This window comes from Sardina pilchardus, chromosome 10 (assembly GCF_963854185.1).
Source record: "Sardina pilchardus chromosome 10, fSarPil1.1, whole genome shotgun sequence".
Lineage (NCBI taxonomy): Eukaryota > Metazoa > Chordata > Actinopteri > Clupeiformes > Clupeidae > Sardina > Sardina pilchardus.
Genome location: NC_085003.1, coordinates 17,868,317 through 17,883,271, shown reverse-complemented (window position 1 = coordinate 17,883,271; position 14,955 = coordinate 17,868,317). Strand labels below are relative to the sequence as shown.

General features: G+C 44.6%; 1 protein-coding gene across 1 annotated transcript in view; it reads right to left on the bottom strand.

Annotated features, from left to right (window-relative positions):
* Positions 1 to 624: 624 nt before the first annotated feature.
* Positions 625 to 14,955, bottom strand: part of ccdc136a (coiled-coil domain containing 136a) — a 22,816-nt gene continuing 8,485 nt past the window's right edge. The window contains exons 3-10 of the mRNA XM_062547332.1: positions 14,215 to 14,487; positions 12,529 to 12,603; positions 10,316 to 10,618; positions 7,777 to 7,888; positions 6,860 to 7,109; positions 6,462 to 6,596; positions 5,210 to 5,324; positions 625 to 4,579 (exon numbers count right to left, since the gene is read on the bottom strand). Coding sequence (XP_062403316.1) covers positions 5,220 to 5,324; positions 6,462 to 6,596; positions 6,860 to 7,109; positions 7,777 to 7,888; positions 10,316 to 10,618; positions 12,529 to 12,603; positions 14,215 to 14,487 — 1,253 coding nt within the window. The 3' untranslated portion in view covers positions 625 to 4,579; positions 5,210 to 5,219. The remainder of the gene's footprint in view (positions 4,580 to 5,209; positions 5,325 to 6,461; positions 6,597 to 6,859; positions 7,110 to 7,776; positions 7,889 to 10,315; positions 10,619 to 12,528; positions 12,604 to 14,214; positions 14,488 to 14,955) is intronic.

The following is a 14,955-nucleotide window of genomic DNA, read 5'->3' as shown; positions in this document are numbered from 1 at the left end:
GAGCAATTATACAGAAGTCAGATGTTGTTTAAAACGACACTAAGTATACAGACTTGGTTTTGTATCGTTATGGGCCTCCATAGAATTTGATAGAGTGTCTGTACCTTCCTGCCATTCCGACTAACATGGCCATGGGGTATCATCTGTGTAATGGCGTGTTTTTACGAAAAACTTCGAAAAACTTTACGAAAAACTATTTGAAGCGTATGAAAATGCAGCAGAATCTTAACATTGTTATAGGTGGCAGCTGCCAGAGAGGCAGTTTGTTTATATGAGCTTTTCTTCCCCTCCTTGGCTTAGTCAGATGAAACTTTTATATCATGAAGTCAGAAATAAGCAGGAAGAACACTGATGTCTTAGAAACAGTCACTCTCTCTCTCTCTCTGACTCTGGGGGGTAAAATAAAACTCTTTGCTAATGTCCCTGGAAGGAGCCCATATGTTTGAAAATGAATCTTGTGCGAGACAGTTTACAACTGGCTGTGAGTAAGGGGTATTAATAGGTGTGTACCGTCGATGACCTATGCAACCTGATGCCAGGAACTACTTTTCAACTTCCCACTCACTCCTAGGGTATTCTTGAATGACATCTCAGAGTGACATATGCCATTGAAGGATACACAGGTCATTAGCCAGGAGATATTTTATTTCATAAAACATTTATGGTACAAAATATACTTTCCAATTAACAAAAAAAAAGCCACAGATATTGTTTGAAACAGCAAGCCAAATAGGAAACAACTGAAAATAGCAAGCATTTGATAACTACAGTCGATGCAATTTTAACCACATGCAGCTCAAATTAATAGTTACAGTGTTTTATCTATATTGCAGTCAATACCATATAGGAACACTTCAATGCCATCAATCTACTTTTTGGGGGGTTAGAATGGTTTGGGCATTTCAACCAAACATGTTTATCTGTGAAATAATTTTGCCTTACATTTCATACTGTTTGCCATTGTGGTAGGTCACGAGAAGGACCTAGAAAACGTGAGCTGATGAGATCTTAATGTCACATGCGTCTGCTATTTAGTGTCACACTTAATTTCAAGGGAGGAAATAACTATCCCCATTAGTCTTCCTTTCCTGTCAGCCTCTGTGTGACGTCCTATTGTCTATAAAAAGATGGCAGAGACTTGCATTATCAGTGGAAATGTAGCATTCGCTGTACTAACAAGCGCAGGCTCTGCCCTACAGACCCCAGATAATATATTGCTTTTTTTTTTGGATTTCTACATGAAACACCAACTTCTTGACCATGACATTCAACACTTTGTAAGTGGTCACTAGAGATAGAGAATGTCTATCATATCTGCATGCAAATGCTACCCGCTACTAAAATCACATGTGACAGGAGTTTGAAAATGTTAAAGATTTTCCTGACAAAAAAACTGTGCATACCGCTCTATTACAACATTAGGTCAACAAATAAACAACATTCTGTCAAAATATATCATATATCAATATTCTAAAAAGCAATATTTATCATGTTATCTGATACAAATATTTTGTTTTTCTGATGCAGCTTATGAAGCTTAAAACTCGAACACAACAACATTATTTACAGCAGATGCATTGCGAGTAAGAGTTAAAATTGAAACAAGTTCTAAAATATGACAGTTACATATTTTATGGTAGTATGTGCCGTTTCATTTATGCAAGTCCAAATTAATAATGGCCCTTGTGTGAAACTTTGTTAAGTCTTTAGTGTTATCCAGTGTCTGTCATGAGCTACAGAAAGACAGTTACAGAGATATAATATAATTGACTAAATACTTGACTGACAGTTTTTACAATACAAAATGCTCAAATGTTAAGACTCCATCACAACTATAATGCTTAACAATGGTACCTTTTCTTTGGATACACCTCAAAGTAGGACTATTTAATTCACATTCATCTGATCATCAGAATGAATGTCATCTATTCCGTTTGACCAAGTTTTAATACAAAGGTCAGTTTAAATATTTAAGAGTGGGTGAAATGCATGCTTTTATTATGGTACTCAAATAAGTCAAGCGTACCTGTTTGTTAAAGAAACACTAAAGACATGCCTGGAATGTAGATACTCTACATTCTCACACAATGTACCTTGGGCCCTCTTTTAAGAACAGAGATCCGTAGAGGCAAGCAAAACAAGCTGAGCCAGCCATGTGTGAGGTCACAGCAGGTTCTGTCTGACACTTTTGTCAAAATTGAGTTAGTCCCCATTTTGTGATTCTCACATGGTAAGAAGGTGAGGTGTTTCTTGTAGTTGTATGCATTTTTGGACATTATATCTAAAGAGGGACGTGTTGTTAGTGGACTGGAGCCTGAAAGCTAAGCATGGTTCATGAGGGGTTGTTATCTGGGAGACTTGGCTGGGATGGGCTGTGTGTGCATCTCAAGAATCCATAAGATCTGTGTGGAGGTGTCTCTGTGTGAAGTACAGTAGCTCCAAGGGCACACATGGTGTGCACATCCCTGTAAACATTCTTAGAGGCTGCTCAGTGGGCTACAGTTGTTTGCCCGGGGTGTGTTATGCTGTGTTCAGCGGGTGTCTGTTGATCACAGCCAGGGTAGGGTGTGCTTTTATGTGCCTTTGAGAGTGTTTGGGAGATGGTGAAGAAGAATGCAACCAGCAGGTAAGAAATGTTAATAATATCAGTGAAGCATAAAGTGGCAGCTATTTTTTTTAATGCCAATGGCGTACAGTATATGATGCAGAAAATAATTAAGAGTAAAGTTTTAACTGTCAGTGCATGCTTGACATTTTTTTGGAAGCCGCCACCCTTGAAGGCGCGGCCCTAATTAACCGTCAGATGTCACCACATTTAGAATAGGTGCCACTGCCATCAGACTCACAAGTCTAGAATGAACTGAGGCGAAACTGTGGAAATGTCAGAGTCTGGCATGGCGCCATCCAGCCAGACACACACCTCTAACATGTCATTACTCAGGAGTCATTCAAGTGAGAGGTTTTGGAGAGGATGTGTCAGTAATGAGATGTTCATTTAATAAAAGTCTACTGTATATATTATTCATTGTGGTCAATAATACATGGATATGTATATGAATATGTGTATGTGTTGAATGAGCAAAAAAATACTTTTTGTTTTGCTAGGGGTTTTTTGTTAGCTTTGAGTCATTCATTGATATTTCATTTATATGAATATGTTAATAATCTGAAATGCTTCTCAATTGTTTATAAAAGTGAAAACATGTAACTCATGTGGACAAACTGGTGGTTAAGCGTAGCTGTCATTTGATATAAAAAGGGATAAACCTGCAAAGATTTGTTTCATTTCACATTTCAGTGACGATACCTGCAAAATCTTAAACATTTCTATGAAAATATCTTCCAAAAGAAAACATCAGTCATTCATACAAGTTCCAGTAACATATAGCTATATCAAATCTGTGACTGCACAGATCAACATTTTGAGACCATATAATGCAATGGTGACATATAAACACACAGGGGCACACACACACACACACACACACACACACACACACACACTATGGTAGGATGAATATTTGAGGTATTCTCATCAGCTGGCTAAAGGGAGCGTTTCAGATAGTACTGCCATGCTAACTATCATGCAGAATGGGCTCTTTACTAAGTGGGGCAGGCACTTTGCTGGCTCAGCTTGTTATCAGTCGTGTAAGCATCTCCCATCAATACTTATGAGCACAAAATGGCTCCCCTCAAAGAAAGGGCTGAGAGGAGAGCCGCCAATATTAAACAGAACTCAGAGGTGAGTTAGGAATTAATTAAATCTGAAAGTGGCTTCCATTAAAAACTTCCCTCCCAAGTAATTCCATGTCTCTATGGATATGTCTTATTGCCTTTCATACATCTTTTTTAATCTCCCCATCAGCGTGTTAACAATGACATCAATTAAACATTGAGTCTCTAATAAGTACACAATATCAACACAAAAATAGACTTACTATATACAAAGGAAATTAAATAGCTGAATAAATTATAGATATATCTATATCTAAAGCTTCTAAAGCCGTAGATTATGGGCTACCACAGAATTACAGAGGACATGAAGAAGGAAAGAAAAGGAATATCAAGGGAGAGAGAAAGTAGACAGTAAAGTCTGTCCGGTAATATTCAAAGGAGCAGGTTGTTCTCCTCCTGCTGGACACTGCGGTCACCTCCTTCAGAGGGATAACACAGACATTATTGCCCAAACCAAACCACACCTGGCCAGGTCTTCTTCCCATGTCTCTAAAATCCATCCGCTTTGGTTCAGAAAGCTCCCAAAAACAACCTCCTCAATATTATCTCCTATTAGAAAGTCTCATAGAGGAAAGCAGTGGGTACTGTAGGTTCCAACAACAACATGGTGGTGTTGGTGGTGTTGGTGGTGGTGGTGATCCAAACAAGGGGGGGAAAAAAAGAAAGAAAACTTTTTTTTTTTTCTTTTAAACAAGGTTTTAGTCGCAGCGTAGCCTCAGAGGCAGTGCCAATAATGTCATCCGGATGTAAATCTTGTGTGGCTGGACAAGAGCAGTACCATAGCTGCCACCGCTGCTGTCTGTGACCATGCAGGCCCAGACCAGGCTCCCCATTCCTCCACATTCTGTAAACAGAACCAAGGAGAGAGCAATGAGGCGGTGAAAATGGTATTTTTGGTAAGCGTCCCAGTGCTAAGGGAAGGCCCTCGCTGGGACAAACACTCATCCTGCATACTAAGTCACTTACATAATCTTTTCAAGTGTTTCATGTTTTGCATTTTGCAAAGCAGTAAAAAATATATATATACATTTCGGTAGTCTGTTTATGACAAGTTTCTGTTCTGCAGAATCTGTAGATGAAAAACAGTGACACTGCAACTTGAGCATGAACATTGTAAAATGAACACATCGTTAATATTTGAACTCAGCATTGGAATAAATGGGTGAAATAAATTATGCATGGCAAGGGAGAGAGGAGTTTGTGAACAAGCAGTACTTCTGCATGATGCAGACACTAACAATGACATACATTCATATTATTCGTGTTACGTAAGGGAAGCTTATTACACAGCATATACCTAAATGAGGCTGAGTGTTTTTGGAGCAACAACACACAACACAAAAAGAGTGTGCCTTATACATAGTAACCATTACATTCACATTTTATTACAATGTGAAAAATGTGTACGAAACTGAAGAGGAAACTAAGAAAACAAAAGAGGTTTGGCACCACAGCAGGACTAGACTTACCGTACCTTTCATCTTCTAGGATGACAGCTCGGACCACCAGCACCAGAAAGTGGCCACTATTACAATCATTCCTACGAAAGGCACGGAGAGAAGAGGAGGCTCAGAGGAGAGAGAGGAGATCTGAGCGACGGACAGGGCACCACGGGGGGGTGGCGGGGGGGATTTGATGGAGAGGATGAGACAGGACAGAATGGGACAGAGAGATGGGAAATGATGTCAAAATCAAAAAACAACATGACGGACACCATCACAATCTGGACATCACAACAGCAACACAACATGACCATGTTTGGCAGTGGAGGCACAGCACAGAAGGGATGAAAGGGGAGTGGGACAGACAGATAAAGAGGATACACAAGTACACAGAATTTGTGTGTGTGTGTGTGTGTGAGAGAGAGAGAGAGAGAGTGAGTGTAAGTGTGTGTGTGTGTGTGTGTGTGTGTGTGTGCATGTGTGACAGAGAGAGAGTGCGCGTGAATGTGTGTGTGTGTGTGTGTGTGTGTGTGTGTGTGTGTGTGTGTGAGAGAGAGAGAGGGAGAGAGAGAGAGAGAGTGTGTGTGTTTGGGAGTTTGTGTGAGTGAAACGTGTGAGAGCTTTCACAAAGCAAGACAGAGAGAACAATTCAGAGCTTATATAGGAAAGCTTGTAAGAAAGAAAGGAAGAAAAAAAGAAAGAAAGAGCCCTTCCAGTGCCAATACAAAAACACTTTCCTGCTGTCTCTCAATACCTGACCTCACTGCTCCAAAAGCAATACAAAAACACATGAACTGAAAGCCTTTGACAGCTACAGACAGGTCTCCCCATAAGTACTGACGTCTCCTCCCTGTCCCTGGGTGGCTGGTCTGGTGGAGCCCGTGGATGCATCCTGTGGGGCCGCCCCTCTCCCCTTCCCCCTCCCCTCCCCCGTCACCTGCAAGCCCTTCTCACCTGCTCACTACTGTCCCCTAACCTGTCTCTACCCCCCTCCCCCCTCACCTGCAGGCCCTTCTTACTACTGTCCCCTAACCTGTCTCTACCCCCCTCCCCCCTCACCTGCAGGCCCTTCTTACTATTGTCCCCTCACCTGCTTCTGCCCCTCCCCCCTCACCTGCAGGCCCTTCTCACTACTGTCCCTTCACCTGCCTCTTACCCCCTTCCCCCCTCACCTGCAGGCCCTTCTTACTACTGTCCCCTCACCTGCCTCTTACCCCCTTCCCCCCTCACCTGCAGGCCCGTCTTACTGTCCCCTTACCTGAATCTGCCCCCCCCCCACCTCACCTGCAGGCCCTTCTCAGCCAGGCGGTCCAGCTCCTCCCTGCAGCGCAGTAGCTCCAGTTCCAGCTCGGCCCGCTCCCGCTGGCTGGTGTCATACAGCACCTGCAGCTCCCGCAGCTCCATCTTCAGACTGTCACACTGGTGACACACACACACATGTACACACACACACACACACACACACACACACACACACACACACACACAAACACATACACACATGAGACACAGATACGGTACATATGAAGTCATAGTGAAATGAGAATCACTACTGATGTATATAAGTGAAATAACAAATTGAATCAGGAAATGCACCCCTCCATATCTCTCTTTGTGACTCTTTAGTTTTATAAGTTGAGAGTGTGGTGTGTGAGGATGTGTGATGGGCCAGGAGGACGTACATCTCTCTGCGCTTGTGAGGCCCTCTCCTCCGCCTGCTTGAGCTGGTCCCTGAGGGAGAAGATCTCCGAGATCCCCCCTGTCCAGCCGGAGGGCGTGATGGGCTTGCCGTCGAAGGAGATGTTCTTCTGGATGGAGGCGTCCACCAGTCGGCAGTTGGTGCCGGACGTTTGCGTGGAGACGCCTCCGTCTGGAGACATGCCGTCCTCCAGCTCCTCCTTCAGGGTCATGTACACGCTACCAGAGCTGCTTCTACAGGCAGGAACACAAAGTGCACACACACGCACGCACGCACGCACACACACACACACTCACACACACACACACACACACACACACACACACACACACACACACAGATAAACCACATAAGGAAAACCCCAGGCAAAGACCAGCCAACATATTGACACAGCCAAAAAACACAAGAGGGGGAATGAATGCTGGAGAGAGTGGCTGCACTGCTGCTCTGTGTTAACTGCAGAAATCAGTGTTTGTATTTTCCTGCAGTTACAGCCTTCAGGCAAGGGAGACTAGAGACTACTGTAATTCCCCCACTTATCTTACTTACAATGTTATACTGGTAAAAGCTATTTTAAGATAGAAAGAATATCAAAGCATGACAAATTAAAGTGCTGTGTTTCTAACATGGTATAAGATAACTATGCACATTTATTTTGGGAAATATGGTGTAGCTTTTGACAAAGCATGTTTTTGTTCATATTTTATTTACAGAAAAACTGAGAGAAACGGACTTAAAAAATGATTGGAGAAAAAGAGGACAGAAGCACTTATTCTGAAGATGTAAGGATTGTGGAGAAAAACAGGCACAGAAAGAAATAAGGAAGAGAGAGAGAGAGAGAGAGAGAGAGAGAGAGAGAGAGAGAGAGAGAGAGAGAGAGAGAGAGATGTATGTCCGTACCCCATCCTGTGGAGCAGGTGCAGTCGCTCGGACAGTCGTCTGTTGTCGTCCTTCAGGGTCTGACACTCTTCCTTCAGCGTCATGCATTCCTCCCTCAGCTGGCACACGCCCCCTAAGCAAACAGCACAGTCAGGACCTCCTGCACCACCACACCGCACCACAACACACCACAACACACCACACCACACCACACCACACCACACCACACCACACCACAGTCACACCACACCGCACCACACCGCACCGCACCGCACCACACCGCACCGCACCACACCGCACCACACCACACTGCACCACACTTACACTCACACTGCACCACACCACACTGCTTGCAAACCCCCAGGACACTAGCGGTCAGTGGTAAGCTCTTATCACTGTCTAAAACTTACATCACTTCCTTCTACAGTATGTAATCTGTTATCTGACCTCTGTTAGTGTGGCATCCGTAAATGGTGCCTTAAGCACCAAACGGGGGAGGAAATCATGAAGTAATAAGACAAAATGGTGTCCACTGTCTTGTTGAGTTTGATGACTGGGATAGCAGATAGGCCCTGGTATTCTAGTCACGCCATGCCCTTCCCCAGCCATCCCATGCTGAGTGGGCAGCAACTGTCAGCAGCCACCCACCACACACACACGCACACACACACACACACACACACACACACACACACACACACACACACACACACACACACACACACACACACACACACACACACACACACACACACACACACACACACACACACACACACACACACACACACACACACACAGTCCTCTGCTCCACTGAGTAAGATAATGAGAGGAACCATTCCATCTGTCTCTTGTCCCATGAGAACTCTGACTCTGTGTTTGTGTGTGTGTGTGTGTGTGTGTGTGTGCGTGTGTGTGTGTGCGTGTGTGTGTGTGTGTGTGTGTGTGTGTGTGAGAAGGGGAGTGTAGCAGATGGCCTCCTGTTCTCACCAGGAGAGCAGGGTGACATCATGGCTCTGCCATCCCTCTGAGAGGGCGCTCCGCTCCGCTCCACCCCAGGGACTCTGCCACGCTGGGTACTGCAGGCCGGGGGCACGTTCCCAACGCTGCCCCTTTATTAAAACCACGGGGAGATTTATGCCCTTCGCCCGTGGGTGCTAACTGCAATCTCAGTGGCAAAACCCAGGGGAAGCCAAGAGCTTCAACTGCAGGTCTCCAAATGACATCAGCTATTACGTGAGAAGACGTTCTCAACAGGTTTCCTTTCTTAGATTATTCTCCTTTTTGATTTTGTTATAATAGACAAAATGTTGTTCAAAGACAACATGATTAATAATATAATTATGTGTTGATGATCAAGAGATTTAATTGGAAGCCATTTGAGTCAAAGTCACTCCAATATAATTTCTTCACTATTCAGTCATATCCAGACATTTTTCAGACCATTTACATAGATGCTGTCTATTTGAGCTCAACAACCAGATACACTCCTCCCTTCCATGTTTCAGAGGGCACCCTACTGATGGTCTGGAATAGTGTATGGCACAGTCAGAGATAATCTGTTTGTTTCCCATGTACAGAGCCAAGACCATGCAGCCAATGCAATTATCGTTTGGAGCACAGAGACGGAATTGAACTTGGCGAAATCAAAAGGGCAATGGCTGATTACTGGGAACTGAACTTTTAACTGTGACTCCCTCATCCTCTCCCCATAGGCCAGAGCACTGGTTCTCAACCAAGAACCAAGGGGACCGCATGTCCAGTAAGTGGTAATGTAATGGGACACTAAGGACGGAGTTGAATGGGCGAGTGGGGAAGTGGAGGGGGATTGTCCAGCAGCAGGGAGACCGAGGGGAACATATGGTGATGACACTGTGTCCCATTCATGCATCATTCATAAACACTAATGGTCCCATCACTTCACAGCCTTGTAATGGCACAAAAACGACTTGTAAATGTTATTCTAATTCTTAGTCAATACAGTAGTGTTGATTGGCTTCTTGTTTGTTTGTCATGAAGGGACATCAATATAAAATGAACCATCACTTATCTCTTATAAGTCATGATACCACAGTGAAATCAAGTCCACACTCGAGAGCGTAAACAAATATATAAATCAAATCACAACAATGGTTTTATGCTTTCCACACTGTGAGCCTCTCAAGGGCAATGGCTTATAACTGAGAAATGTCAGATTTCTCCAGTTGCCGCATATTTTCACATGCAGGCTAGGTTTCTGTGAAAAAATTGTTGTTCATTTTTGGCAATGTTGCAGCAAATTTGTAGCAAAGTCATTATGCAAACTGAGTTTGTCACCAGAAGTTCATTGGAAGTTTGCAATTATTGGCTAAATGTGGTGGCAAATCACTAGCAAACACATTTGCTACCTCTAACAGCCAACACCGGCAAACTTCTGGTAACATTTGCTAGTAAACTCATTTGTGTCCCACAAATCACCTACAAGTTTGCTGCAAACCCGCCGCCAACATTTCATGTTTTGCAAGGGAGCCTCTGATTGGCTCTGGCCTTGAAAGAGAGCTGCGCCGATTGGTTGGCTCACCCTCGCGGCGCTCCTCGTCGCGGCGCTGGCTCTTCATGGCGATCTCGGCGCGCAGCGTGGTGATCTCCAGCTCGTACTCCTGCGCCGTGTCCTGCAGCCGCTGCATCTGGGCGCGCAGGCGGCACAGCTCCTCCTGCAGGCTGGCGATGTCGTTCTCGCGCTCGGCCGCCGCCTCCTCGGCCGCCTGCTGCAGCAGCACCACCTCCTCCTGCGCAGCCTGCAGCTCCTCCTGCGCCTCCCTCAGCTCGCTCTCCTTCTCCTCCTCCAGGCTGTCCATCTCCTCCTGCACCGAGCGCAGCTGGGCTAGAGGGAGAAGAGAGAGAGACAGAGAGAGAGAGAGAGAGACAGAGAGAGAGAGAGAGAGAGAGGGAGAGAGAGAGAGAACAGAGAGAGAGAGAGAGAGAGAGAGAGGGAGAGAGAGAAAGAGAGAGAGAGAGGGGTTAGATATTTCCCTCTCCTCCTTCAGGCTGTCCATTACCAAGCACAGCTGGGCTGAGGGTGGACGTGGGGGAGATGTTCATTTCAATCATCCATTCATCCGTTAATTCGTTCATATCTTTAATTCATTCATTTGTTCGTTGATTTGTTCATCCAACCATACAGTAGGCCTATCATACCGTTACAGTTACGATGTTTAGCAGACGCTTTTGTCCAAAGCGACATACAAACAAAACAACACAATAATTAAATTTAGCAGTTGATCAGACTACAGAGTCAACTAAAGAGAATAACAACATAAACCATAAACAGTGTCAAAATAAGCAAAGCTAATGAGAATAAAACAATGACTAAATGAGAGAATAAATAAACAATAAAGTCATTCAATCAATTATATAATAACAATAACTATGGAATGATAAGCAATAATAACAACAGTGTCAATTTAATCAAGGGCCTAATACCCAGGGGGCAAAGGGTGTTTTACAGACATGGGCTGCTGTAAAAGGTTGTCATGCAAAAATAAAATCTAGGGTGTCCCAGGATCACAACCTGGGTGGCCAACCCGGTCAATAAGCTGCTGTTTGTGTGTTATCGCCCTTTTTATGCCCCATTATAAGTCTATGGACGAATATATTATGGGGTGAATAGGGTAAAATTTTTAACAAATAGATATCCCCACAGAAATTTCTCAGATGATTATTTACATTAAGGCAATACTTTTTTGTATTGCAAGTTTTTTAAATATCATGCACAAATATGTAAATGAGGCATCATACACTTAAATGTACGCAATAGAAAAGTTTGGCCTGTACCTTATGGGTAAATACAGTAAGAAACAGCCTAGGCTGAGCCTAACCTATATATTTTCTAGGATCTTAAACCCTGTAGATATGATTTAATATGTGCTGAGACAAGTCTCACCTTCTTCCACAACATTTGACAATGAATCTCTCTATAGTATTTGCATTGTATTGTAATGCATGGATTCTCAATGTACACCCATGTAGCTTTATGTTAGTGTAACCCAAAATTGTCCCATGTTAACATTCATTTTTATATTCAGCATAGTCGGACCTTTCACCAAAAGTTTGTTTGGTTGATAGAGGTGCACTTTAAGCCCCCCAAGCCCAAGGCTATATGTATGCAAATCCGTGCATATTTCATTTGATAATGGTTCATCTACATAAATGTATAAAGTATTTCAGAAAACTTGCAATACAAAAAAGTATTGCCTTAATGTAAATAATCATCTGAGAAATTTTTGTGGGAATATCTATTTGTTAAAATTTTTACCCTATTCACCCCATAATATATTCGTCCATAGACTTATAATGGGGCATAAAAAGGGCGATAACACACAAACAGCAGCTTATTGACCGGGTTGGCCACCCAGGTTGTGATCCTGGGACACCCTAGATTTTATTTTTGTATGACAACCTTTTACAGCAGCCCATGTCTGATTTCCCTAACAAAGGGGGTTTTGCCCCCTGGGTATAATAGAAACGAATTAACGCCAATTAAATTATTAATTCAATAATTCATTCATTCATGCATTGATTTGTGCATTCATATTTTATGCATTCATTCATTAACTCCATCCATCCATCACTTATGAGTCCCCGCTACACTGGTCACCCTCTAGTCTAGACAACCTGTGTTTACTGTATGAGGAGAGACAGAAAGAGGGAGAGAGCAAGGGATAGAGAGAGAGAGAGGGAGAGAGAGAGAGAGAGAGAGTGTGTGTGTGTGTGTGTGGGTATAGAGGTGGATACCTTGGAGCCGCTGTATCTGGCGAGTGAAGGCTTCAGCCTGGTGGGCACTGGCCAGGCGTTCATCCTCTAACAGGCCTGAGGATGGACACAAGGGGAGAAAAGGGCAGATGAGAAATCAAGTCAGCTGGACCACATGTCCAGTAAGTGGTAATGTAATGGGACACTAAGGACGGAGTTGAATGGGGAAGTGGGGAAGTGGAGGGGGATTGTCCAGCAGCAGGGAGACCGAGGGGAACATATGGTGATGACACTGTGTCCCATTCATGCATCATTCATAAGCACTAATGGTCCCATCACTTCACAGCCTTGTAATGGCACAAAACGACTTGTAAATGTTTAACTGTTATACAGCCACCTTACTTAGTCAATACAGTCAAGATGATCAGTAGTGTTGATTGTCTTCTTGTTTGTTTGTCATGAAGGGACATCGATACAAAATTAACCACACCCTCGATACAAAATTAACCATCACTTATACAGTATCTCTCATCAGTCATGATACCACAGTGAAATCAAGTCCACACTCGAGAGCGTAAACAAATATATAAATCAAATCACAACAATGGTTTTATGCTTTCCACACTGTGAGCCTCTCGGGCTTTTATAAAGGATGAGTCAGTTTGTCGAGCCTCGGTGCAGAGGGCGGGATAAGGGCACGTAGCTCTCCCGGGGGAGCGGATAAACAGCCCTGTGCCATGGGGCTCGTGCTTGCCTGAGAGGCGAGTGATTTACGGGCAGCGTGCTGTGGCATTGAAGCTGCCCTCTCTCCACGCACCCGCTTGATGGATGTGTCAGTGGTCAGTGGTCAGTGGCCCCTAAGACCGAGGAGAGGAGAAGGGGGCCGGTCTCAGAGGAGAGGAAACCCACCAGCAGCTGAGCATGCTCACTTTAGATGAGTGAGGCACCAGTGAGGTTATGGCCAGAGGGGCCCTTAGGTCTACCACAACCTTCTCTGCTCCATGTGCCCCCCACCACCACACAGCCCCCCTCACTCAACCCACCTCCCCAGTAACACCATGTGCTCTTCCAAGACCAGAGGCTTCCCTCAGTCTGCAGCTGTCGAGAGGTATGCTGACCATCTTACACACACACACACACACACACACACACACACACACACACACACACACACACACACACACACACGCGCGCACACACACACACACACACACACACACACACACACACACACATATACAAATATGCAGCCTGGCCTTCATCCCTAGCATGAGTCATTTGTTGAAGTTTGAAGACACTACATGATGCCCCATTGAGCAATCAAAGTCTGTAATAAGATCTGTTATTTGTGAAGCATGATGTGTGCTAATTGCAGGGCAATAACAAACTCACTTGATTCATCATTTAAAGGTTACATGCTAACTTTGGGAGACTGTAAATTAAGTTCATGATGAAGTGCCTGTATCTGCACTGAGTCTGACATTGGAAACTGAGCTGAACAGACTTTCATGGCTGCTGAAGCACTCCCTGCACCTATCCCGAGAGAATATTTTCATACTCATAATTGTTTAGTTGCCCTTTTCAATTTGAGACACATTATGAGTCATCACCTAGTCGTCAGTGTTATTTCGCAGCCAGATCCAGCAGACATCATAACAAGTCTCAGACACTACATTTCCCACAATGCATCCCTGAGGACTTCCAGCCTATACCAGCCCTCTGACTCACCCTGCAGCTCCAGGAAGCTCTCCTGGTGCTTCTGGGAGGTGTCGCGCGTCTCCTCCAGCTCCAGGAGCAGCTGCAGCACCTGGGCCCGCAGCTCCTCCAGCTCCTGCTCCTGGGAGAGGGGCTCCTCGTCCTCCTCCTCCTCGCCGGCCTTCTCCTCCTTCACCTCCTTCTCCATCTGCTCCTTCTCGTTGTTCTCCTCCAGCACGTCCCGCTCCTTGGCGGTGATCTCGCTGCTCATGATGGCCTCGTCTGGTTTCAGATCGCTGCTTTCATCTGGGACGAGGCGGCAAAACAAAGGAAGAACAGCTTGAGCCTCAAAATACCTCTCTATTCCAATACACATGTCAAAACACAACTGCCCATTTTCCCCATTTAACAAAAACAATCACTCTTTTTGTAAAACTGACAAAAAAAATTGAATAAAAATGTCCCTCAGAATCCCTCTGTGAAAGAACCAGAGCTGAGAGCTGAGCTAGATTCATGGACAGAAAGAACACCCACACAGCTTATCCTGATATCCCACTGATTTAGGTGTTGGCACCCACCAGCCTGCGCTCATCCTTCCCCTGTCATCACACAGCCCTCTCCCCCTCACTAAAGCCCCCTGAGGCAGCCCGCCGCCGGCTCATATGCCTCTGATATATGGACCTCTGGCTCCCACTAGTGTCACAGTGAACCTCCATAGATAGGTCTCAGCTCTTACAAATGCACTCTGCTCTCAGAGTAGTAACAGCTTGTTCA